Source organism: Microcebus murinus, chromosome 1 (assembly GCF_040939455.1).
Source record: "Microcebus murinus isolate Inina chromosome 1, M.murinus_Inina_mat1.0, whole genome shotgun sequence".
NCBI classification, from domain to species: domain Eukaryota; kingdom Metazoa; phylum Chordata; class Mammalia; order Primates; family Cheirogaleidae; genus Microcebus; species Microcebus murinus.
In genome coordinates, this window is record NC_134104.1 from 66869244 (window position 1) to 66897240 (window position 27997).

Genomic DNA, 27997 nt, shown 5'->3' on the forward strand with positions numbered 1-27997 from the left:
GTCTTCCAATTAATGAATATCTCTTCATTTATTTCTTTAATTTAGTCTTTATTTCCTTGTTCAAAATGTTTTGTAGTTTTCCTTTTCTCATCTGTAAACATGGTAAATTACACTGATTAATCTCAGATGTTAAAACAACTTTTCATTGCTGAGACAAACCCACTTGGTCATGATGTATTATTCTTTTTATATATTATTAAATTCAATTTGTTAAAATTCTTTTAAGACTTTGTGCATCTATATTTATAAGATATGTCAGTATGTTGTTTTTCAAAGGGTTTAGGCCTAAAGTTTTCTTTGTGAGAAGGTTTCTAATGACCAATTTAATTTGTTAATAGATTACCCGAATAGCCCTATATCTATTTCTTCTTGAGTGAGCTTTGGTAGTCTGTACATTTCATGCAATTTGTCCAATTAATCTAAGTTGTCAAATTTATTGACATAAAGCTATTTATAATATTCCTTTATTTCATTTTTAATATCTGTAGAATCTCTAGTGATGTCATCTCATTCATTCTTGGTATTGGTAATTTGTGCCTCCTTTTATTCCGATCAGTTTGGCTAGAGGTTTATCAATTTTATTGATCTTCTCATGTAACCAGTTTATTGTTGCATTGGCATTCTCTATTTTTTTTTCGTTCTATATTTTTATGATTTCTATGCTGATCTTTATGGTTTCTTTTTTCTTCTTATTTTAGATTTAATTTGTACTTCTTTTTCTAGTTTCTTAAGTTGGAAGCTGGGGTCACTGATTTGAGAACTCTCTTCTTTCTTTTTTTTTTTTTTTGAGACAGAGTCTTGCTCTTGCTCTGCTGCTCAGACTGGCATGCAGTGGCACTATCATAGCTCACTGCAACCTCAAACTCTTGAGCTCAAATTGTCCTTCTGCCTCAGTCTCCCCAGTAGCTGGGACTGTAGGAGTGAGTAAACTATGCCTGGCTTCTTCTTTTCCAATATAAGCATTTGCTACTGTAGATTTCCTTTATATACTAAGTTAGCTATATCCTATAATTTTGATATGTTGTATTTTCATTTTTATTCAATTCAAAATGATTTATAATTTCATTTCTGCTTTCTTTTTTGAACCATGGGTTATTTGGTTTCTGTAGGTTTTTCTAATGTTATTTTGTATTCTTTAGTTTCTAAAAAGTTGGGTATTTTCTGATATTTTTCTGTTGTTTACTTTTAACTACTTCTCCTTTTGGTCAGAAAACATTGTTTGTTCTTAAATTGACTTGAATATCTTTTAACTTATTGAAACATTTTTTATGTCCTAGAATATGATCTATCCTGGTAAATGTTTCATGTATGCCTAAAAAGAACATATATTCTGCTCTTGTTGGGTGCAGTGTTCTATAAACGTCAGGTCAGGTTTGTTGCTAGCATTATTCAAGTCTTCTATAGCCTTACTGATTTTATGCCTACTTGTTTTATCAATTATTGGGAGAGAGATTTTGAAATTTCTGACTGTGATTGTGAACTTTTCTATTTCTTCTTGTAGTCTATCAGGTTTTGCTTTATGTAGTTCAATGTTCTGTTTTAAAGTGTCTGTTAAGCTTCATTGTGTCCTCCTGATGAATTTTCCCTTTATCTTTATAAAATGACCATCTTTATCCTTGTAACATTTTCTCTAAAATCACTTTGTCTGATGTTAACATAGCCACTCTAGCTTTCTTTTGATTAGTATTAGCCTGGTATATCTTTTTCCATCCTTTTACTTTTAACCTGTTTGTATCTTTATAGTTAAAAGAGGCAGCATATAATTGGATCATGCTTTTTTTATTCAATCTGACAATCTTTGACATTTGCTTTAGACCATCTATATTTAGTATGATTATTAATATGATTAGGTTTATATATATAAACCCTATATATGCCATATATATTAAACCATCTTGCTATTTTTTTGTTTGTCTCATATGTCCTTTAATATCTTTTTCTGCTTTATTGTGATTTGAGTACTTTCTCATTCAACTTCACCTCCTTTATTGGCTTAGCTATAATTCTTTGTTGTGTTATTTCAGTGGTTGATTTAGGGTTTATAGTATACACCCTAAACTTACCACAATCTATGTTTGGGTGATGTTATAGTACTTAATATATATTACAAGAAACTTATAACAGTATACTTCCATTTCATTCCTTAAAGCTAGCTCTTGTTCTATTGTCCATTTTATTTCTACATGTCTTATAAACCTTACAATAAGTTATGATTTTTCATTGTAATCATTTATGTGTATGTCACAGTTCTCTTTCCAGACTATAAACTACTTGAAATTGGGATTCATATCTGAGTCTGTGTTGGCATGTAATAGGTGTTCAAAACTTTTTTTTTCAATGAATGCTAAAGAGAAGGAGGGAAGTGGTGGCAAAATGGCTCTGCTGCTTACCAAGGGGAAGCCCTGGACTGGCCCGGCCAATGTAGAAATACACAATGGCAGCAACACCCATGCTAACCAGGGTATAGACCCACTGGATCACAAACATGATGAGAAGGGACCCAACAGCCTGTAGAAACAGAGTAGGAAAGGCAAGTCACCTAATGGCTTTCTGCATGGTAGGCAAGCCATAGGCTAGGGCCTTATGAAACAGTAGTCCCTCTCATAAATTTCTAATGAGTGTAAAAGTCTTAATAATTGACATTCACTCATAATTTAAAGAACCTCACTTAAGCAGATATTTGGGAAGATACCCTCCAAAAGTTACCCTTTAACCAAAGCTATCAACAAATAGATATTCTATCCTAACTCCTTGTCCCATTGCTCTCTACAAGAAATAAATAGGATGAAATTATGCTAATTTGGTGGGCCTAGAAATTTAGTAACACAGAGGTTATCAGAGGCTATTAATTATTTAAAAAGTAAATCACTGGTTAAAATAAGTGGTTCATTAAATAAATGTAATCTTGCCATTAATATGTCTCATCTAAATTCTAATGCAACAAGTAATTAAATTATATTGCTTCTAATTAAGCTCTCCTCTTTCCTTCCCCCACCAAGCTGACAAATCTCCACCTGAATTATGTCCTAAGGACAATCAAAATCAAGATGAAGTTACTCACCCCCAACAGGGAGACCCAGGGGTTACACATGTGGCTGTAGAAAGAAGTTGGTCTCCTCTGGATATCTTGTTCCTGGAGCCTGGACTTCAGGAAGAAATCTAAAAAATAAATTAGCCAAATCCTTGGCTATCAATTTGCTAACAGACTGTCTTCTGTTTTTATGAGCAAATATTTACGAGCTCCTCTTCCCCAATTTTGTAGCTTAGCTTAAGAGACAACTGCTAGTACTTGCTTTGGAGAAGGAAGAAAAAAGTGTTTAAGGCCTCCCACCAGCCAAGGATCTGAGAAAGAAGGCAAGGGAAGAGCAGAGAGGAGAAGAAAGCTCCTCTAAAACCCACTGCATGTCTGCCCAGGTCTGTTGCCTGGGGAATGGGAACTTGAGCTCTCCCGTCTTTTTTAGACATAAGTGGTAGAGGGGGAAATTGGGCATCAGGTGTTCTTGGCTCCCAGGTGTGACGACTCGGACCGTTGGGGCACACTGGTTTCTTTCTAACTGTGGGATGGTCTTTGCTACCTTCTGGCTATGAAGGTTGCTCAGGTTAGCCCTGTCTCGGGTGTAAACCATAAGTGATGAAGGAGAGAGAGAGAGGGAGGGAGAATAGCTCCTCCATTCCTTCTTCTGGCAGTTAAGGTGGCTGAGGGGAAAAGGCTCGGACAATAAACAAATGTGTGGCTCCGCCTTGTCCTCCACGGATTTCAGGCACATCCAAGCTTCTCAACTCTGCCTTCCTGGTTTACAGCTGGTTCCAGAAACGCTCAATTTAGCCATGAAAATGCATCTAGATTGTTTAACGATATGGTCTAATTACCATGAACACAACAATAGCATTTCAAACAAATGACATGTTGGATTAATTTTGCTGTATGTTTTTGCTTCATTTCAACACTAAACCTTCAGGTGTCCTCAGCCTTCATCGTTTGTTGCTCAGGAAACGTGGTTGACAGCTCCCTAACTGGCGCTTTCTCTGTTCTCCAATACCAAATTGCTGCTTTGGCCAAACTGCCTTGACTCCGCCAGCTCCTCCCTCTTCACTACGTGTCCAGACCTCGTCTCATATGCCAGTCTCCTCCCCCCTCTTAGTCACTTCTGAGATTTTCTTGGCCCCTAGAAGGTAGCTGGGTCCTGCTTCTCATGGATCCTCTAGCCCTCTGCTTGTCCAGCTCTTACTCACTGCTCAGATAGCACTTCCTCATAGAAATCAGCCCCACAACAAAATCTAAATGCATTCTCTCATGACCTGTTTCTTTTCCTTCATAGCACTTACCATTATTTGTAGGTGTATATTTATTTATGTGTCTTTATGCCCACTGGATAATGTGCTTTATGAGGGCAGGGTCCACACCCATCTTGAGTGTGGGGCTTGGCATGCAGTGGGCAGTATTCCTGGTCCAAGCCTTCCATCTTCTCTAGTCACTGTGGCTTCATGACCTGGCCCCTCTGAAGTGCAGGCCATCAGAGTAGTTCACGCCCTCTCCTTTATCATTAAAGTCCTTTACCAGCTTGTGGTCAGCCTCCCCCCCCCCCCCATTAAAGATTTCAGCCCCTGGCTCACCATCTTTCTATCACCACCCATCATCATTCTGGTGACTACACAGTGACTTCTACATAAACAACTCATTCAATGCCCTGCTTTTGCAGTTCCCTGAAATCCTCACTCCAACAATCTTTTCTTTTATTCATTTAAACCATCAACTCTCTTAGCCATACTTGAGGTTTGTCATTACCAATAAACTTACACTTCCTAAATCATAATTTTAAGCAATCTACTCTCATCCCACAACCTCCTTTAAAAAAATTATTTTTTAGCTCTTGTGCTCTTCTGTTCCTCACTCCAACTATTCATAGGTCTATAGAAGGACTGTCAGACAACTTGCCCTACTGTGTTCTTGCTTTCCATCACCTACCTCCTGTTTTCACTACTCTCTTACCAAGCTTAGGTCCCATGGTTATCAGCATTCCCTTGCATATGCGTCTGCTTTCACACTTCAGCATCCCTCAGCAGTCTCATACCCAGGCAACTAATTCTCCTACTGTCAGATATAACGCATCTACAAGCTCTCCTCTCCAAGAGAACTTCGTAGCCTCTCATGGCCAAATCTGCCGACTCACTTGCATCTGTACACTCTGTTCTGCCTTCCCTCCTTTTACAGCCGGTGAGCAGCCCTGCTCCTACCTAAGGCCTGTCCCTGCCCTTGTGCCCTGGATCCCAGCCCCTCTGGCCTGTTCAAGGACACTGCTCTCACATCATCAATTTTTCTGTCCCCTACTGAATCATTTCCATCAAACACACACTGTAATTTCTTCCACCTAAATGACTCTAGGTCACCCCCCCCCCGTTATTGCCCTATTTCTTTGTCTCCCTTACAGTAAACTTCCTCAAAAGAATTGCTATGCAATCTCTATGTCCTGTTATTTCCTCAACCCACTCTCAAGATTGTAGATACCATTCCACTAGAACTACTCTAACTAAAGTTGACAGTCATTTTGAATGTTTTCAAATTAAATGGTCAACTCCCAGTCCTCATCCCACTTGACCTTTCAGACAGCATCTGACACACACGGTCACTTCCTCCTTGAAATACTTTCCTCTCTAAAGCGCTTCACTTTACTGGTTTCTCTCCTATCTCACTGCCCACTTCTTCTCGGTCTCCTCTTGCTGGCTCACCTCCTCCTTCCAACCTGAAAATATTGCAGTATCCCAACATCTGGTCCTCAGCATTCTTCTTTTTTGCATATGTGCCCACTCCTAAGAGATCTCATCTAGTCCATGGCTTTACATACTGTTGATATGCTGATAACTCCAAGCTTACATCATCCTCGACCTCTCTCTTGAACTTAAGTTTTGAATATCTCATTGTTTTCTCAATATTTCCCTTTAGTTGACTAGGAAGCACCTCAAACTTAACATAATTAAAACAGAAATCTATCCCCCAAGTCTTCTTCATCTGAGTGACACCACCATGTACACAAACATGTAAGTGAATCCTGACTCCTCTCTTTCTCTCACACCTGCATCTATCCTATCAGTAATCCTGTTGATTCTACCATCAAAATATATCCTGAATATGATCACCCCTCACCAACTCCCTGGCTCTCATCCTTGTCTAAGCCACCTTCATCTTTCATCCACTTCCTACAGTAGGCTCCTGTGGTACAGACCACAGCTATGGTACTTTCCCAGGATTTCTTGCAGGTGGGTGTGGCCATGTGGCTAAATTCTCACTAACAGAAATGGTGAGTGCCACTTCTGGGCCAATGTCTTTAAGAGAACGGATGCCTCTCCTCCATGCACCTTCTCCTTCCTCTTCCTGAAATCTGGTAACTCAGTTTCAACTTTCTTTGCACATGACAAGGTCCTAGGGGAAGGTGAAATCGCACAAATGGAAAGAGCCCTGAGTCAATGTATGGAAGAGAGTTCCCATTGATTCGAAGCCCCCTTCCTAGGCTGTTAAAGCAAGTGAGAAATAAATTTACATTGTGTTTGAGCTACTGCACTTTTGGTTGCTACTACAGTTTAGCCTACCCTAATTAATACACCCCCAAATTGGCTTTGGTTCTCTATCGCTGTAAGACATTCCTCTCAAAGCCAGTGATGTTCTGGTAGGCCGAGGCGGGAAGATCACTCAAGGTCAGGAGTTTGAAACCAGCCTGAGCAAGAGCAAGACCCTGTCTCTACTAAAAAAATAGAAAGAAATTAATTGGCCAACTAAACATATATAGAAAAAATTAGCCAGGCATGGTGGCACATGCCTGTAGTCCCAGCTACTTGGGAGGCTGAAGCAGAAGGATCACTTGAGCCCAGGAGTTTGAGGTTGCTGTGAGCTAGGCTGACGCCATGGCACTCACTCTAGCCTGGGCAACAGAGTGAGACTCAGTCTCAAAAAAAAAAGCCAGTGATGTTCTTAAAGCCTGAATCTGATCACACTGCAGCACTAGCTAGAACCTTCGTGGCCTCTGTCACACACACAGTGGGCTGCATGGCCCTACACAGCACTGTCCCTCTTCCTCACTGGATTCCTCTCCGACCATTCTCCCTGGGCTCACTACTCTCCAGTCACCACCAGACCTCTGCTGTTCTTGGAACCTGCCCATTCAATTCCTATCTGTACCTTCATACATGTCATTTCCTTTACCTGGAACTTGTCACCTTTCTACATGGCTCACTGCTTCATGCAATTCAGTTCTCCATTAAAATATTCTCTTCCCAGCAAGTTCTTTTCAGATCTGATCTGAAATAGTGCCCCTTCCCCACCCTGGTCTCTCTCAATCCCATCACCCCACTTTATTATTCTTCATAACACTAATCACTATTGACATTACAGTATATATTTGCTTGTTTGTTGTGTATCTTCCCCTACTAGGATGTAAACTATGACAGCAAAGACCTTCTATTTCTATTCAGCATGTTCCCCCAGCACTTAGAATAGTGTCTGGAATATAGGAGATGCTCTATACCTGTGGTTGAATGAATAAATAAATCATCCTAGCCCCTAAGAAGTCTTTGTCCTCTCAACATCAATTCGCATTCATAATGTGCTTCCAACTATTATACTATCTTTTTTATATATTTATACCTGGAGGGCAAGGACCATCTTTTATATTCTAAATACCAGCTCTAGGCATTTAGAAGTTTGTATACAGGAAGTGCTTGGTAAAAATCTTCTTATTAATTGTGGATTAAAATAAAGTCTGCCAAGATTTATGATTGATCTAAATGGATGGCTCTATTGCTCTTTTTAAAGAAGGAATTGTTATGATTGCCATTAATTAAATTGCATAATTTTAACGTGCCCAATGTATGAAGTTTTTTAAATCACAGGCTTAGTAAAATATGGTTGGCCATTAAGAGAGAACACTGTTGGTTAAGAACTTATATTTTTGCCTCTCTGAGATTTGCCAAATGTTAAGTTCACCCCTTCACAACATTTGATCTTCTACAACATCAGTTATATTGAACCTAAAGGAATTGTGTGTGTGTTTTCTGAGAAACTTGAGAAGTGGTAGAAAGGGATTTGTTCACCAGGCAAGCACAATGTAGTTTTACACATCAGCAATGCAAGGGGGAATTTATGTGAGGATGCTCAATGGCTTAAAAGAGGTACAACACAGACAGACAATTATTCATAATTCCAAATAGCTGTGGTTTCAAAACCCGTCCAAAATGACTAAAGGAATTTTTTCTCTTGTCTAGGATTTTGCTGGAAGAAGCAATTCTTACAAACTTGTGGGGGATGGGAGGACAGTTTCTTATGCTTGAAATACTAGGCAGTAATAATCAGGAAGGCAACTTTCTTAAGCCTCTGGTCGTAAAACAAACAAAATCATGCATCGTGCATGTTAAAAAATATCAAATATAATAAACATAATGCATACTAGTAAATTGACTTTTAAAATTTAGTGATGTGTCTAACAAGTTCTATGTTCACAAAACTCATGCAGATATAAACACTTTAAGCATGAAGGGGGAAAACCAATTGAGTGAATTTTTAAAATCATGAATCGAGGTAATTCTATACAAATTATTTAAAATAAACATTAAACCCACTCTGAAAATCTAGTCCATGTCTTTGTCAGAATAAATAAACACATAATTCTAATTATAATGTATAAACTGGGAATGTGTAATGTTATAATCCACAAAGAATCATGTTTAAAATCCATGTGGTATTTTATCATGTTGATACTACAATTTGCTCAACCACTTTCCAAATACTGGGCATTTTAGTTATTCCTAATTTGTCAATAGCACAAACAATGCAGCTATGATAATCTGGTATACATTTTTTGGTTTGTCATTCAGTTTTGGGTTTTTTATTTTTAATATACAATTCCCCCAAATACATTTACTAAATCATGGCAATTAAACAGTTTTATATATCTTGTTACATCTCGAAAAGTCATTCTCCAGAAGGAATGAACCAGAGGGCTTTCCAGCTTTGGCAATATGAATAGGTCAGTGTATCTTCTTCACAAAACAATATGCATAAAACTAGACAAACTAGTCAAAAACAGCCACTTCAGGGCTCCAGAAATTTACCAAATGGAGACAACACATTGAGAAGCATTTATTTTTCAAAAACTGCTAGAGCTGAGACAGCAAGAGTCATGGTCTTCTAGCTGGGCTGCTCCCAGCCCTGCCCCAGTCCTCAGCAGTGTGGAGCCCGTCAGAAACCAGCAGTTTTGCTGTTGGGCGAGAGGTAGGTAAACTTGATTTGAAGCTGGGGGAAAAGCCTGTGGCTTTATAAGCTAAATATGGAGAGCACAATAGAAAAATGAACTGGGAGGTCGGGTGTGGTGGCTCACGCTTGTAATCCTAGCACTCTGGGAGGCCAAGGCGGGCAGATGGCTCAAGGTCAGGAGTTTGAAACCAGCCCGGTCAAGAGCAAGACCCCGTCTCTACTATAAATACAAAGAAATTAATTGGCCAACTAAAATATATTAAAAAAAAATTAGCCGGGCATGGTGGCGCATGCCCGTAGTCCCAGTTACTTGGGAGGCTGAGGCAGGAGGATCACCTGAGCCCAGGAGTTTGAGGTTGCTGTGAGCTAGGCTGACACCATGGCACTCTACCCAGGGCAACAGAGTGAGACTCTGTTTCAAAAAAAAGAAAAGAAAAGAAAAGAAAAATGAACAGGGAAAATCCTCAGCTTTGCTAGACTGAGGGTGCACACCCAGGTAGAGCGAGTAGTAGACCAACAGGAAGTTAATGGAGGAGATCTTGAAAATGAGGGAGCCGTAGAAGGACTAGATAACTTCGCCACATTTCCCTAGATGACTGGAAAACTATGCCTACACCTGGAGCAACCTGAGAGAGCATGGCAAAAAGTAAAGCCAGGGGAGACTGGAAACTAATGGGCTGCAACCTTGACTGTGAGTCCCAGGATCTTCGCACAGATCCATGGGCAGAGAGCAGAAGCCGTATGTGCTGTGCAGATATAGGGCAACCTCCCAGGAAGCCAAGCTAAAAAAAATAAAAATAAGAATAAAAAACTGACTAAAGACCTCAGCAGCCACAGGAAAGACAGATTCCACAGTTCAGATCCAGGAAATATTACTACAGCAAACAAATGAAAACTCAGAAATATACATCAAAATCCAGAGTTGCTATGATAGATCATGTGACATTGCCCAGTTGTCAAGCAAAAATTACAAGATATGCAAAGAAATAGGAAACTATGACCCATGCTCAGGGGGAAAAAAATCCATCAGAGGAAACTGATTGAGTAGGCCCAGATGTTGGATTTAGTAAGCAAAGACTTCAAAGCAGCTATTATAAACATGTTCAAAGAATTAAAGAAAACTATAACCTCAATTACTTAAGGAAAATAGGACGGCAATGATGTTAAAAATCAGTAATTGTCAACAGAGAAATATAAACTATAAAAACATGAAAATTCTACAATGAAAAGGCACAAAAAAATAAATTAAAAATTTACTAGATGGGCTCAATAGCAGATCTGAGATGGCAGAAGAAGGAATCAGTGAACTTGAAGATATGAATTATCCAAAGTGAAGAGCAGAGGGGGAAAGGTGGAAGACAAAGGAAGAAAGCCTCAGAGATGTGTGGGACAATGTCAAGTGCACCAACAAATGTGTAATGGGAGTCCCAGAGGGATAGGAGAAAAAGAAAGGGCAGAAAAATTATTTGAAGAAATAATGGCCAAAGACTTCCCAAATCTGATGAAAAACCTTAATCGACAGGTCCAAGAGGAATTAATCAACTGATGTTGCCTCCAGCGGTGTGCACATATACCTAGTTATCACAGATCTACTATTTTCTATTTAAATTCTTATAGCTTAATAGATATGCAATGATATCTTAAAGGTTGTGTAATTTGTGTTCATTTAACCAATACCATGGCCTAGTTCAAAACAGACATTCATAGCAAGCAGCATACACTTTGTGTAGTGGTTACGGGCACGGGTTCTAAAGTCAGATAGACCTGGGTTGAAATTCTGACTGTCTCACATCCTGAACAAGCGTCCAAGTTCTCTAAGCCTCAGTTTTATCATCTGTAAAAAGACGATAACAATGCCTAACTCTGGGCTTCGATGAAACAATCCATATTAAATGCTTAGTTCAGTGCCAAGCACATAGGACAGGCTGAATAAATGCTGGCTTTTTAGCTACTAACAATATTTAACACTTAACAATAAAAGCTTTTTTGTGGAATGGACATGAATGAGTCTGGGCATTGATTTTTCAAATGTAAACTGCATAACCATCTCTCTTGACCTCTTTTTAGTAAAATCTGGATTTTGACCTTCCTGTTTTTAAAAATAATATGCTTTGGAAGGTATGCTTTTATCAGTTGTGTTTGTCAGAATAATTGTTTCCTTCTGTGACACTGTGTTGTGCAAATGTTTTTTATTTCTATTTAATCAGATCCTTTTTGACTTTGATGATGTCTACAATTGTCAGAAATATCTCTCTTGCACAGCTGTTATGAATAAGGAATTTGTGTGTATATAAGGTATAAAATATAGCCCCGAGTTAATTTTTAAACCCATTTATTCTCAAGAATATTTATTCAATTGTGATTTGATTCTTACTATTTTATGGCATCTGGTTTGTCAAATATTAGGTTCTTATAATAGTTTAACTCTTTCTATTCTAGTGAATAGATTAAAAGCTGATCAATGTTTCAGTTTCTTAGCCATTATGTGTTCAATTGCTCATCAATTTAACTAGGCTTTACTAAGAGTTTGCTACATTCTGTGTGCTGTGTGGGAGGGTTTGATAAATACCAAGGTGAAAAGGCGTGGTTTGTGACTCAAGGAAGCTCACAGTCTTGTGGCAAAGGAATGAAACTAATACTTATTTTCCTTAAGAGAGACAAATAGGCTTGAAGACAAATGCGTAAACAAATGTGATATAAACATGGGATAATAGTTTATATTTCTAGTATGAATCCAATGTTCTGGTTGTGCAGTGGAGGAAATCAGGGAATCCTTCTCAGCAGGGGTGCAAGTAGGTCTTAAAAGTCAGATGGATTTTAAGTAAGCTGGAGTTTTCCAGATGGAGAAGGCAGGGGTTGCAATTCAAAGAGGCAGAACAGGATATATGAAAGCAGGTGGGAAGAAAGAACGTGATGTGTTTAGGACACCAGTTTGGGCAGAGCTGGAACGTACAGAGCATGGGTTGTCACGAGAAAAGTGGCTGGGAAGGTGAGTTAGGGCAGGGTCATGAAGAACCGTGCATATCACACAGACCTGGGACTTCAGATGGAAGGGATTAGATTCTAGCAAGGTTTCTAAGTGAGAGAGACATGACGAGAGTTTCATTTCAGAGAGACCATTCAGAGGGCAGTGTGCAGGAGAAATGGGATGGGGAGAGTCTCTAGGCAGGAGACTGACGAGTCTGGAGACTAAGCAAGAGTCCAGGTACAAGATGCTGAGGGTCTGCACCAAGGTGAAGGCAACAGGAGAACGGGGGGGATGCTCAATAACAGCTATGACATTTCTAAGACTGGGCAACTGGGTAGTAACCCGTCATTGATTAAACATCGCAGGCTGACCACAAGACCCTGAAGATCCACTACGAAGACAGAAAAGGAATCAAATAGGCATAAAGCCATGAACACAGAGAATGAGAGAGGAAAAATAAAACATGTCTTAGGAGATGGAAAGGGGGCGGTGGTGACAGACTGAGCAGAGCAGAGAAGGAGGAACTGTGGGACCCACAGAGAGGGGCCCACAAGGGGCAGCCCAATTCATCCTGGAAGACCTCAGCGAGGAGGAGGCCTGAGAAGCACCGCGTCCCATGCAGTGATGAGGTACAGGGACTTGGTGGCAAGTCGTCTATATTGATTGTATACCAAGATCCTTTCCTGTGCCCATGCAGCCAGGTAACAACCCTTTCTCTTGCCCAATCCCGTCCACAAGGGGGCTTTCCTCTGAGGAAACCAAACGGAGAGTGCCTAGACCTGGCTCACCAGGCACAGCAAAGGGGAGAGAAGTTGGAACTCAAAGCCAGGGAATTAAATGAACATCTGTATCTTAGACAGTGGGACCCCCAAATCTCTTATTTCACCCTGCTTCCAGAATGCAAGCGGCCATCTGTGCATGGGATTAAAGGACTCTTCTCTAGAGGAATTGAAGAGCCCCAAAGAAGAACCTGTAGACATTGCTACTTGGGGTCCTCCAGGGAAAAGGCTAGCTCACCCCTAACCATCCTACAGTGAGGCGCCCGTCAACAAGCCCTGCCCACGTGCACAGGCCTTCCAAACAGCTTTTTAGTACTTCACTTTGAAGTATGAAAAGAAATAAAAAGATCAACAGATATTTTAGTAAAAGCCTCCAAGAAAAAAGGGAGAAAAATGATTCTGAAGAAAACAGGAACAATGAAAGGAGCAGAAAAAGACTTTCAAGCGGGAGGATAAGTACTATTAACAGTATCAGAGAGATGCAACAAGCCATTGTACCCATAAAACACAAATGAACGAGGTTCAAATTAAGAAAAAAAAAAGACAAGGACACATCAGATTATAACCAAGAGCTCTTGGAAATTTGGATAATTGTGGCTTAAACTGATAGTTGCTACCCTAGCTCGTCTTCTTTCTTAAAAGAAAAAAAGAAACAACAACAACCATAATTTTCTTCTGAAGTAGCAACATGACCAGCTTTTAAAAATAACATTTCCCAGCCTCCCTTGTAGCTGGTTGTAATTGTGTGACTAAATTCCAGGCAATGAAATAGGAAAAATACAAAATGGGACTTTGGGGAAGGTTCCCCCAAATGACTCATTTTAGAGGTTCACCCTTTTGCCTTTCTTCCCTCTCTTTCTTCTGCTGCCTGGAATATGAATGTGATGGCAAGCCTCCTGCAGCCGCATCTTGGATCAGGGAACAATACGGTAAGGACAGTAGAGAAAATGACAGAAGGAGTATGGAGGCACTTGGGACCATGGAGTTGCCACAGCAGCCCTCGACTGCCCACCCTGGCTCCTTCTGTATGCGCTGGACTAAGCCACTATTATTTTATAATTTTGTTATTCACAATCGAACCTAATCACGACGGATACACAACCAACATTTTTAAAAGATCATTAGAAGAGTTGGGAGATGAAGCCCATGAAATATATCAGCAAGGAACAATAACAGCAACAAAAAAACCCACCAAATGAATGAACAATAGGAGAGAGAAAAGAAAAGAAAATTAGGGAACCATTTAAGAAGATATAACACAAGACAGCGAAACAGAGATAATGGAGTGGGGGTGGAGGCGGTGGAGGTGGCAGGGAATTATCAAAGAAAAAGCATAAATGTTGTGAATAACAAGAACAATAACAACAACAACAAAAAACACATGAAAACTGCCTGCTGTGGTGGAGGCTGACTGGAGCTGGCTGTGTCTGTGTGTGTCCGTGTCCTGGGATGGGGACAGGGTAGATGATCCGCATGTTACTTGTGTAACCCCCACTCCGCCAAAAAAAAAAAAAAGCAAATTTGGGTAAATAAATATAAAAGAAAGCTGAAAAAGTTGGAAAAGTTATTGTCTAAAAAATTTTAAAGGCCACGCGGTGGCTCACGCCTGTAATCCTAGCACTCTGGGAGGCCAAATCGGGAGGATCGCTCAAGGTCAGGAGTTTGAAACCAGCCTGAGCAAGAGCGAGACCCATCTCTACTAAAAATAGAAAAAAATTAATTGGCCAACTAATATATATAGAAAAAATTAGCTGAGCATGGTGGCACATGCCTGTAGTCCCAGCTACTCGGGAGGCTGAGGCAGGAGGATCGCTTGAGCCCAGGAGTTTGAGGTTGCTGTGAGCTAGGCTGACGCCACGGCACTCACTCTAGCCTGGGCAACAAAGCGAGACTCTGTCTCAAAAAAAAAAAAAAAAAAAATTTAAAAGCTAGGAATAAAGAAAAGAAAAATATAAACAATATCAACATGATGGATGATGGGAAGAGAGATCCCCAAAGATTCCAAGTCCTGTTCTTGGGAAACCAAAGGTATTAAGAAATCAATAGAGTAAATAAACATAAGTGTCTTTTGAACAAATGATGATAATATGCCATGAACTGAGCTGTATGATTTTCTCAACCCTCCACAGCTGAGGTTAACAACAACAAAAATACCAGGACCAAAGGACATGAGAATCTGGACACGGGAGCCAGCAATGCAGTCATCCCGCAGCTATCATCATGCTTCCAGAAAGTTCCTCAATTTCTTCAGATTTCCAGTTCCCAATTCCAAATATGAGGTCGGCCCATCTGACTAGCAGAGCCTTGGCACTGAGCAGGGGTGGGGAACCTTTTCATGCTGGAAGGCTGCATTAATTTAGCTGTAATCAACTAACGCTACATTCAAGAAACTTCAATTAGATATACTTAAAAATGCACATTATTTTGTAAAAATCTAACTACTATGTACTTAATAATTTTAAAAAATGAAAACTATTTGTTAAGTTTAATGTTAACTAACCTTTTAATGACCTTGCTGTGTCTGCTCTTTGTTGGGAAGCATTTGATTATTTGGTTGCAGCTTGGAGGTCCACAGTTTCAGTTGATCCTCTAGATGGGTATCCGTCATTTGTGACCTTAAGGGCATCTTGATTAGGGTTAAGTGGGAAAATGTAGATTTGTAGCAATACATGGTTGAAAAGCAAGAAAGCATTTTTCAGGCATGTTGCCAAAGGCATGGGTATTCTATTGCATTTTTCCATATTTCAATTGGATCTTTCTTAGCATCAAACAATGACTTTAAAATGTCATCTACAGAGAGCTCAATCAATTCCATCTGTGTGCCTTTAGGTGCCTTGGTGATATCAACTAGGTGAGGCTGAAATTCTAATGAGTATGATGTCATGATTCTCAAAGTCAGTGAACCATTCATTGTATTCTCCAATTGATAGGTCTATAACAGCTGTGTATTCTTCAAACGATTCACATATATTGTCCTGCTCATCAATGACCTTTGCTTACTGGGGAAAATATTCATCTGAAATTTCCTTTTAAAGAAGTGTTTTGAGAAAAGATAGCTTTTTTCAAAATGCTTGGATTTTTTGCCACATATCATATATAGACTCAGTTTTACCTTGTAAAGAAATATTCAAGTTGTTTTGATTTGACATTATATCACACAGAAAGGCTGCATTCCTATAGAAATCTTCTTTCAATAATTCACACTGACTGGTGATTCTGTTCTTCATAAAATGTAACTATCTGTTCTCACAGAGATAAAATTTTGGCTAACACCTATGCACTTTAGAATTATATGGCAAATCCACACTGAATACCTCATTTTTCAACTTTGGAGTGTTACAAAACTGATGATGCCACCTTGCATTTGCATGAATATAGTTAACAATATTTATAACTTGTTGCAAAGTGTCACTTAAAATAGTAGCTTTAGCACAGAGATTTTGCTGATGCAAGATACAATGAAAAGAAATGAGAGAATCTGGGTCTGTTAATACTTTTTTATCTGTACAACAAACCCTTCATGTTTTCCTGTCATGGAAGGTGCACTGCCTGTACATACATTCACTAAATTTACCAAATTCAGTCCAACTTCATGACATTTATCTTGAATGTTGTTGAAAATATCTATTTCCCGTGCTATTCTCAAGAGTGCCCAAAGTGAATAACTCTTCATAGCAAAGAAAATCTTCTGTTGTGACCTAAATGAAGTATTAACTCTGTGCCAAATCAGTAGTATCGGTTGATTCATCAAAGTGATTGAACAGTATATAGTTTCCTTTTGAAGCGAAGTACTGCATGAAGTTGTTCTGTTAAGTTGAAGGCTAGTTCATGCTGCGGATCAGTTATGATTCTTCTTGAAAGAGGCAGTCGTTTGTACTTTGAAACATTATCAGGGTCTAAGCATTCTACCACTTCGACAATGCATTCTTTCACAATTTCTACATAACCGGATGGCTTCCCTTCCCTCTCCCTCTACCCCGAGTATATAAGCTACTTTATAAGTTGCTTCAGTGGCATTATTTCCAGGTCTTACTGCTGCTTAAAAGAATTGTCTTTGCTTTCACTTTTCATCTTTTAATTTCTACAACACAAACTTTTGTGCCTCTCTCTCTCATTTAAAATATTTGTTGTCCTGATGAGTGTTATAATGCTGACGAGCATTGAATTTCTTTAATGTTGATATTGCAGTATCACAAAGCAAGCAAATCATATTATCTTTAGCAGAAACAAGATAATATTACAATTCCTACTCCTCATTAAAAAATCTGTTTTCATCCTTCATTGTTCTCTTGGACTCCTTTGACATGATGGGCTCTTAGGCAGACAGAATTAAAAAATACTGTCAAGCTGTGCAACTGTTCACAAATTCCACTTCCAACAGAAACACAGTGCACTGTTGTCAAAAACTGATAACAGACTGGCATAATCGACCCCCACAGACTCTTGCCAACCAGCCTTGTGCAATAGTGGCACCAGTCAGGCAGGGAATGTTAAAACTAAATCATGAGCATAGCAGCCATCAATTTAGCCCTATGGCTAAATAGTGCCGGTCAATCCGGGAGGATTATTTTGTTGAAACTTATTTTATCCTTTGGTATTTTAAATACATTCATTTAAAAAATAAAATAAAAATATATAAGATGAACAAAAATGTATTAATAAAAATAAAAGGATTTGCTCTGTAAAATTTGGATTCAGTCAAAAGATCAAACTTAAGGATCTAGCAGGCCACAGGTTCCCCACCCTGGTATTGTGCCTGAACTCTGGCTGCAGGAGAGGCCAGAAAACTGAGTATGTGGCATTTTCAGCTTTGAGTGTGGAAGGCTTGCCTTGCCTCTCACCAAGATTCATAACATTGGAAATTCTTCAAATACTAATATAAGGAGGCCATTCAATGCCGGCAGGCAACAACAATAACAAAAAAAAGACAAAAGTCTTCTACAATATTGTATCCAAGAACTCTCTTGTTCTCTGGATGTGACATGGAAGTGTAGTAGAGAGGGATTCTAAGACAACAGTGTCATAGTAGGCCCAGAGAACAGTCTGGAATGGAATAGGAGGATGGAAGCCATAGGACAGAGGGGGAAAATGAATATGATAGATTTCTGAAGAATTTGGACCATTTAGAAAATAACATTGAAAGGCATTTCACAAATCTGCCAGAGCGTTTAGAGAAAAATAATGACAGAAAACCAAGCAAATAAAAAATAGAGGCAAACAACAAAAAAAAAAAAAAAAAAAAAAAAAAAAATAGAGGCAATTATTAACTCCAGGAAACAGCAAAAGCTGGGCAAAAAATGAAATGCAATCATAGTGTAATATATGGCTCAGAATTAAGCAGTATTTACTTAGTCATGACAATATGAATGCTAGCTCTTAATTTAATCGGAAACTGTGGTTTAACTGCACTAGGGGAATAAGAAGTCAGAGTGGCATAAAAGAGTTAAATCCTCATTTACCATAACAGAAGTCAAAAGATGATATCTACAATTCACATATCAAGACGTAGCAGTACAAATATTTAGTAACAGAAAGGTTAACAGAAGAAACAACTTTTTGGTTGAAAGTAGGATTTTCCGGGAGTGGGGACTGGGGATGGAGACAGGTAAAAGGGGTGGTCTGGAAGAATAGGAGCTACTGTTTCTGATGATGGCACTTTTAATACCATTTGGCTTATTAAACTGTACACTTATCACTTCGATTAAAATAAAATAGTTTTAAAATTTTTAATTATGCTCTTACCATTAAAAACCTCCCATCAATTTAGCGAGGTAAAGAAAGAAAAACAGATCTATGAAAAAACACACAGCATTTGTTTTTAGACATCTCCTACGTCTCTTGTCTCTTCTTCTTTGCCCACATCTGTCTATATAGATATCCAGGGTAGCATAGCATAGCGGCCCAATTTCTGTTTAAAATTAATTACATTTAAGAGAGTAGAATTATGAATAACTCAGCTGCATCCTGAATATAATATTTTAAAATAAATATCAAACAAAATTAATAAGGATTTTAAACCTAGCCACAACTGAGTTGTGTCAACTGGGTAGGTGAGACAACCATGGATCACCCCCAAAGAGGAGCCCCCAGTGTGATTTCAAGGCACTCACCTTCTCCACTCGGCCCTGTCTGGTTACACAACTCAGAGACAACTTGTTCTCCATATGTGCCCTGAGGTTGAGTCCCTTCAGTCCTGGAAGGCTGCTTGTTCCAGCAGGACTCCTGCTCCTCCCAGGAAGCAGTGGGCAACCTGTCAGAGCCCTCAGTGGGGAAGGAAGCAGGGGACTTGAGGTCCAAGAGGAAGCTGTCTTGTAGGGCTTGCTTGGTGGCCTTCTTGTGTTTCCTCTTCTGACTCTCTGGGACCCTGCTACCCTCTCCTTGCCTGGGCTGGCCACTCTCGAGCCTCCTGGTCAGCTGGAGGAGCTGGTCCATGTCCTTGGTGAATTCTAGCAGCGTGCCCTCAGAGACGCTTTGGGCAGGGCCCTCAGAGCCATAGCTGGGAGCTTTCTCCAAGAGCAGGTGCTCGGAGCAGTGGAGAGCTTCTGGGTCCTCCCTGAGCACTGGCTCGGGCACCTGGGGGAGGCTGCAGGGACCCATGGACAGGGAGAAGTAAGAGTAGTCCACCGCGACGTACGTCAGCATGAAGTTGATGGTGACGATGGGGGCCAGAACATTCACCTGACCCACAAGGACAAAGGCCATGGTCACCAAGCTGGTCAAGCAGATGGCGGCTACAGGTGTTTTATTTGGCCCTTTCTGCAGAAACAAAAATGCAGGACTATGAAATTTCAGATAGAAAGTTTCAGAAATTTCAGAAGTTATATTAGAAACACAACTCATAATGGCTCAGACGCTTCTCCCCATGTATCTGTTCACCTATAAACTTGAGTTAATAATATCCAGCTCATGGGATTATTGCAAGATCATGCTAATGCATGTAAAATGCTTAACACAGTACCAATATACAGTAGGCTCCTAAAGTACCACAGGTATTAGTTGTATTAGTATTCATGACTACTCCATCTCGGAAAATGGCAGTGCCATCCTTCCAGCTGGTCAGCCAAGCAGGGAAGTCTTGACGCCTCTTCTCATTCTCTCCCTCCATCAGCAAACACTGCCAGCTTCACCCCAGGATAGAGGCGGAAGCCAACCGCCGCCCTCACCTCCTGCGCTGCTAGCCGTCCGCAGTGTAAGAGCAGCACATGAGCCACTGCCCGGTCTGGCCCCCACACGCCCCACGTGTTCCCCCAGGTGTGGTCCCCACATTGAGGGCCGGGGGAGCAGCAGCCACGGAAGCCACAGGTCGAAGATGGCAAACTCATCATCAGCCTGAGTCTTTGAGGTTCAGAGCCCCTAATGACCTGAAATACCTTCCCCAGAACTTCAGAGTAAAAATCTTAAAACAAAGAGTAAAATTACTCTAACAACAAAACTATCATGAATAAGGTAAATCTCAGAAACTAAAGAAAACTTTAAAAGAAGGGTCTCAGGTCAGCTGAAGACACTGGACACTCATAGGGTCCAGGCCAAGATTTTGATAAGGGTGGGCTGTGAAGTGCTAAAACAGGCAAATGTGAACTTCTCTTCACCAAGAGACACCAAAAAAAAAAAAAAAAAAAAAAGAAAGCAAAGCAAAGCAAAGCCAGACCACGGAATGGTTTGTGATTGCAACACAGATAACTGACAAAGAGTTTCCAGAATATACAAAGAATTCCCACAAAATAATCGGAAAAATACAAGCCATTTACAAAAATGAGTAAAAGATTTAACAAGTACTTTACCAAAGAATGTCTGTTAAACACATGAAAAGATGCCCAATCTCAATAGTAATTAGAGAAATGTAATTTTTTTTGAGTTTTTAAAAAATAGACTTTATTTTTTTAGAGCAGTTTTAGGTTTACAGAAAAATTGTAGAGAAAGTATGGATAGAGAAATGTAACCTAAAACTGCAGTGAGATACCATTAGACTCGCAAAAATCTAAAAATCTGATAATATCAAGTATTGGCAAAAAACATAGAGGAACAGGAACTCTTACCCACTGCTGATAGCAGCATAAATTAGCATAACCACTTTGGAAAAGACTTTGATGTTTGCAGTAGGCGAAGATACTATCCTTACAATTTAGCAGTCCCTGCAATGGGCGTGCAGTCTGGAGGGACGCCACACGTGTGCCAGGACGCTAGTACTACAGTGTCCATCATGCTACCCATAATAGTCCCAAGTAATAAACAAGCCGCTGCCACAAGCAAAAACAGGCATAAATCTCATACACACAATGTTGGGTGAAAAAAGCATGCCACAAAAAAATATACATATAACTTCATTTATTTAAGATTCAAATACAGGCAAAATTAAACTATTTTGTGTAGAGATACATAAGCAGGAAGTAAGCCAGGGGTTGCAAACTATGGCCCCGGGTCAAATCCGGCCTGGGCTAAGAATGGTTTTTACATTTTTAAACAGTTGGGTGAAGAAAGCAAAAGAAGAATCTTGGGACACATGAAATTTACATGAAATTCTAATTTGTGTCCAAAAATAAAGTATTAGGTGTTGTCTGTGGCGACTTTTGAGCTGCAACAGCAGAGCCGAGTAGCTGTGATAGGGAACAGATGGCCTGGAATGCCTAAAATACTCACTATTTGATGCTTTTCAGTAAAAGTTTGCAGACCCTTGAGTAAAACCATAAATAAAGCAAGGAAATCACAATCGCAGAGATCAGGCTAGGGACTTCTGGGGAAGGGCTCTCTGAGCAGGGAGGGGCGTGTGGAGGGCGCTTCAGGGGCCGGCAGTGTCCCTGGGTCACCAGGGTGTTCACTTACAGTTTTCCTTTAAACTGTTCATGTTTGTTTTATGTCTTTTTCTGTATATTGAATATATCTCCAAAAATTTTTTTAAAGTTTCTTCTCTTCCCCCATTAAAAAAGAAAATGAACTGAGAAAATTTAATCTTATGTAAAGAACCTTTGGAAAAAAGTTCCCAAAGTTAAATAAAAGACAGATGACAAACTAGGAAAAATATTTGTAATACATATACACAGTTAGTTTTCCTAACAAAAAGAGGACACCTAGCAATTGAGAAGAAAATAACTCATAATCACATAAAAAAACTAAAAACAGCTCTTAAATAGAAGAAAAGATGTTCAACTTAATTTGTGGCTAAGAGTAATACAAATCACATGTATCCTAAGATGCCATTTCCCATTATATACTAGCAACAATTCACATTTTTTAAATTTTTAATTATTATAGGTACATAATAATTGTATATATTTTGGAGTACACGTGATGTTTTGATACAGGCATATAATGTGTAATAGTCAAATCAGGAATCCATCACCTCAAGCATTGATCATTTCTTTGTGTTAGGAACATTCCAATTCTACTTTTTTAGTTATTTTAAAATATACCATAACTTGCTGATTATAGTCACTGGGCAACAATTCACATTTGACAGGTTCCTTGCCAACGCTGGGTAAGAGTGCGAATGGGTTATAAACAAGCTAACAACCTGTCAAATCAAATGCGTTCTAGCCTCCTTCCTTGGCAAATATCCCTTCATGATGACAAGGAAGCCCAGGTTCAAGGTTAGAATTCTTGTACTCCTCAGACTTCTCACTGAAAGACGGCCACGTGCAGCCACCCGCTCACAACCCAACTCCCTTCTCTTCCCAGACCATGCCATGGGGCGCCTCTCACTCCACCTGATCCCTCACCCTACAGCCTGCCTGGAAAGGAAGAGGCCCTTGCAGACCCTGGAAGTGGGCTGGGGGCCTCTGGGCAAGGAATTCCAAGACACAGCACACCTGGGATGTGGTCTAGGAGGAGAGGGCATGGGATACTGGTGGGCATGTCCCCTTGGCCTCACAAACTTCATATACCCGAAGGCCAGGGCAGTCTTGCAAAGCAGAATCTTTGGGCTCAAGTCTAAGAGTGGCATGGATGTGGGAAGACAGGCATGCTCATTCATTGCAGGTAGGAGTACAAATGATGCAAATCTCACGGAGCTGTTTTGGCGATATCCATTAAAATTAAAAATACAGTTTCCTTTCATTTAGTAATCCCACTTATGAAAATGTATCCAGCAGATATATCTAACTGCACATATACAAAATTTTATACACACACACACACACACACACACACACACACAAGATTATTCACTGCAGCATTGTTTGCTAGAAGCCACACAAGTGTTGATGTCTAGGGAACTGATTAAATAAATTATGGTATATCCACGCAACAGAAAAAGAATGAGAAAGTTCTCTCTGTGTTCAAATGAAAAGAGGTTTCTAGGCTATACAAAATGAAAATAAGTAAGGTATAGAACATGCATATTGAGCACTATCTTTTGCATAAAAATGGGAAAGAGAACAATTCATTTAAAAAACTAATAAAAACTGCTACTGAAAGGGTAGGGTTGGGGTGGAAAAATGTAGAAAGACTCAGGAGCAAACATTTATATTATTTTTAGCTTTGAACCCCATGCACATGTTACCTGATAAAAAAATAAAAGAATAGAAGAAAAATAAAACAAAAGGCATACTGCACAGGGAAGGTGCAGAGATGATGGTCCCTGCTTCTCCTAGCCCGTGCTGAGGATAAGAAGGGGAGGAAGGCAAGGGGAGAAATTAAGCGTGATTTGCAACTACATGTGCCCTAGACAATAGGGAGGCTAGAAACCAGAAAGGGGTCGGGGAGGGCCCCAGTGGTACCCCAGTAGGACAAAAGGAACCATGGCTTGCAGACCACATTACTGGGAAGTGGGGTTCTCTCTGTTCATTTCTCTTTTGTCATCCCCTAGGTTTTAGGAATATCTCTTTTGATCATTCCAGCCATGACTCAAGCAAGCTATGCTGTATCAGTTAAGGACTGGTTCATCATGGTTAACTAGGAGCCCAGAGGCCAGAGGGGTGGGAAATCATCAAACAGCACCCTCTAAAGGGAGAGGAGCCTCAAGGACAGAGTTAGAGCTGCAAGGACCAGCTCCCCTCTTAACCAAGATAATCTTTCTTCTATGCCAAACCTGGAGGATCCTAAATTCATTTCTATTAAAGGTTGGGGCTCTCCATTTCCTTGCTGCTCAGGGTCCAAGATGTTACCATGGCTGGTTGGCTAACCCAGTGCCAAGGGCTGGGTGGCCATGACATTGACAATGCTTCTTCTAGTTGGCCCCGGTCTAAGCCAACAAGAGGACAGGGCTGAAAGAAATGACCTCTGCATTCTTGTTGGTTCCAACCCAGAGAACTTGACAAGAGGCTCTAATCAGAAAAAAAAAACAAAAAAAATTTAAGCAATTTATGGGCCAACAATTGGGTTAGTGGCAAAAGGTGTTTCTCAAATAAATAAATAAATAAACAAATACGTAGGGCAGGGGTGGGGGGTCACTTACCCCTTGCCCCAGACAGGCAAGTGCAGGGATCACTTTCTCCTGCGCAATGCACTGCAGGATCCGGGGGGCTCCGTAGAGTCCTCCCATGCAGGAGGCCAGGGATGAGATGTACAAGCCCAAAAGGAACAGGAAGCCCACCAGGGACACCTACATGAGAGAGCACCTTTGTTATTCAAGCCCAGGACCTGCTCCCGCTCCTCTCTACAGCCCCAGCACAGCGGCTAACCATGCGCCAAGCTCTCTAGAGTCAGTCTCTGGGACGTAGTTCCCCCACCCCCAGCCCCACCCCACTCAGACCATTATTTCAGTTGACTCCACCGTCACATCTTGTATGGGCTACACAGAGGTCTTCAAATGGAAGTTGCACCAGACTCACCTGCAGGGCTTGTTACAACATAAATTTCTGGGCCCATCCTCCAAGTTTCTGATTCAGTAGTGTGGAGTAGGGGCCGAGAATTTGGATTTCTAGCAGGTTCCCAGGTGATGTTGGATGCTGATGGTCTGGGGGACCACACTTTGAGAACCACTGGCCAGCTACAACGCTATTTGACTTTTAGCCTCTAAGCTCTCCCCGCTCTGAATTACCCCCACAACCTCTGCCAGAGTGACCTCTCTAAACTCAAATCCGATCATAACACCCCGTTGCAAACATATCAAAAGCTCCCCAATGCCCTGACATGCGAAGCCCTTCCTAGCCTGGGACTTCTTTAGCCCCGCACCTTGCACCCTGCGAGTCTTTCATCAGCATGACTTCTCTGCCTGCTGGAACCTCTGTCCACACCCCCTAGTCTACTCATCATGTCTGTTAAACTCCTAGTTGTGCTTGAGGACTCAGCACAAACCTCCCATCCTCCTATCACAGCGACCACCATGGGCACACCTCGACGTGACATTAGGATGGCACCTCTCATTCTGTCTCCTTTACTCATCTAGAGGCTTCACTTAGGTAGGCCTCTGTCTTGTTCACGCTGGAATTCTTGGTGTCCAACATAGAAAGACAAATGCTAAAGGAATGAATGAGACCCAAGACCCACATGGCCCACAGGCACCAGCAGACAGAATGAGAGAGCGGATAGCTGGGCTCCTTGGTGTCAGCTGGCAGAAGATACCGATCACAGTCGGCAGCTATGTCCCCAGCTGTCAGTCATGAGTCTGCCTCACAGCCCTGAGCCGGACCTCATTGACACCCACAGGGGAGCCCCTCTGCTTTCTTGACTATCTGAGGTGCCCCTTCCCTTCTGGTTTACCTTAGGCATCGTGACCAGAGCTGTGCGTTCCAGGTGCTCATTTGTCCAATGAATCCAGATAGGTTAGATTTAATTTCCAACTTTATTGCTTACACCCTTCTAGATGCCTTGCCCCATTTTTTACTTCCATGCTTCGGCAATGCACTGGATCTGTGTCATCCAGCTGCATTGAACACAAGCCACTGGCTACGTCTCTCTCCTGCCTCATAAGGAGCCAGAATATCACTGGAATAATTTGACTGATGACTTCTGCATCAGTCAGGGATCTGGACTGGAAAAATCTTTTTTTGTTAAAGAATGTATCTGTGAGACACTGGAGGTTCAAGAAGCATCAGGCCGGGCGCGGTGGCTCACGCCTGTAATCCTAGCTCCTGGGAGGCCGAGGCGGGCGGATTGCTCAAGGTCAGGAGTTCAAAACTAGCCTGAGCAAGAGCGAGACCCCGTCTCTACTATAAATAGAAAGAAATCAATTGGCCAACTGATATATATATATATAAAAAATTAGCCGGGCATGGTGGCGCATGCCTGTAGTCCCAGCTACTCGGGAGGCTGAGGCAGAAGGATCACTCGAGCCCAGGAGTTTGAGGTTGCTGTGAGCTAGGCTGACGCCACGGCACTCACTCTAGCCTGGACAACAAAGTGAGACTCTGTCTCAAAAAAAAAAAAAAAAAAAAAAAAAAAAGAAGCATCAGGAGGCTAAAAGATCATGTTTGGAAAAGAGCAGGACCCAAGCCTGGAGGCACACCCAGACTCCTCCACAGGAACAGCTTGGCCAGGTGCCACCAGAGCCACTGCTGCCTTGGGGACGAACTCTCACCATCTTCTTATCTTTGCCTTATTCATTATAATTTGAGCAGCAATGGCCTAACCTAGGCCATGTGCCCTACCAGGGCTGCAAAGGGACAGGCAAGAGAGGTCTGATCCATTGGGCTTCTGTAACACAAAATGGGGGCACTCACTCCCTGAAGGACCATGCTTATGGTGGAATAGCCCCCAAATGGGCAGGGAGGTCAGAGGCTTGATGGACAACACGAGGGTCCACCACAGAGCCCATCTTGTCTTCCATTCCGTGTAGATTGCTTTCCCTAAGTGCATTCTCTCACCCTTGTCCCCAGCGACTCTCACCTCTTTTCTTCCATGTCGCAGATTTCTTGGGTTTGTCCTGCCTCCCACCCTTCACTTAACATTTTATTTCTACAAGAAATTAATGTCATCTAGCGTTTCCCATCACCTTGTGTGTTCCGATGGCATTTTGTTGTTTTCTATCCTGCAGGATAATTATGCCCATGGCTGATCTTGCCAGCACACCAAGAACTCCTTAAGGGTAGGTCTGTAACATGCCTCCCTGGCCCCCTCCCCATATACCTGACGCAGTCTGGCGAACAGTGTTCAGCAGCTGAATTAATGAAGCTTCGAGACTTCACTATGATGTGTGGCCTAGATGCCTTACAAATTATTGGATAAACTGGTCTCATCATTAATCCTCGACCCATTCTGAGATGCGATCATTCATCCAATACCTTTGCTCCTTTCTTCTCTACCAAATGCCTCCCATGATGACTGGTTTAAAAAATAAAACTCTATGATGAAATTTTATCAAAAGCTTTTTGAAAATTTATCTCAGTAGTTCTTCATTCTGGCTACACATAAGAACCACCCCAGAGATTCTGGTTTAATGAGTATGGAGTGGGGCAGACATGTGGTAGATTTTTCCAGGTGATTCTAATATGCAACCAGTGGGGAGGACCACAGGGCATAATGCTTTGTACTCACTGCATTTTCCCTCAAAAAGTCCTTTGGGAGAGTCAGGCATAGTATCTCCTTGGAGAAAGTTTACTGCTTCTTACTCAAAAGGTTATATATGTTTGTGTTAAAAAAAAAAAATTTTTTTTTCACTTAAAGCCTGCCCATTTTCTCAGAGTGGGAATGAGACTGCCCAGGCTGGTGTCCTTCTGGTGGTGTTGGATTGACCTCGGGAACTTGGTGAGTCTCTGGCACCATGAGTACGTGACACGGTGGCCCCTGTCTTTGGCCAGGCTTCCCACAGACCCGCCCTGGGCTTCCTCCTGGGGTCTGCAGGTCAGGCAGGCAATTGTCCAGCTATAAAAACTCACTTATGTCCAGTTTGTCAACTGTGTTTAGAATGGCCTACTCACCATTTTTTTTAAAAAAAAACTATTCAGTCTATTTTCTGAAAAATATTATTATATGAAATGATGGTCCTCATGTCTAGATAAATTATAAAACTCCATTCCTTCCCTCTCCTGCCTAAATCCTATCTCTCTTTCTGTTGGTCATCCATCCATCCATTTAGGAAGCATTGGCTGAGGACGAGTTATATTTCTGCATGGCACTAGGCACAGGGCAAGGCTT

At 41.0% G+C, this 27997-nt stretch overlaps 1 protein-coding gene across 1 annotated transcript in view; it reads right to left on the reverse strand.

The window, feature by feature from the left end:
- Positions 1-27997, reverse strand: part of SLC12A8 (solute carrier family 12 member 8) — a 124520-nt gene that overhangs the window by 8321 nt on the left and 88202 nt on the right. The window contains exons 8-11 of the mRNA XM_012780430.3: positions 24378-24524; positions 19099-19744; positions 3062-3159; positions 2391-2508 (exon numbers count right to left, since the gene is read on the reverse strand). Coding sequence (XP_012635884.2) covers positions 2391-2508; positions 3062-3159; positions 19099-19744; positions 24378-24524 — 1009 coding nt within the window. The remainder of the gene's footprint in view (positions 1-2390; positions 2509-3061; positions 3160-19098; positions 19745-24377; positions 24525-27997) is intronic.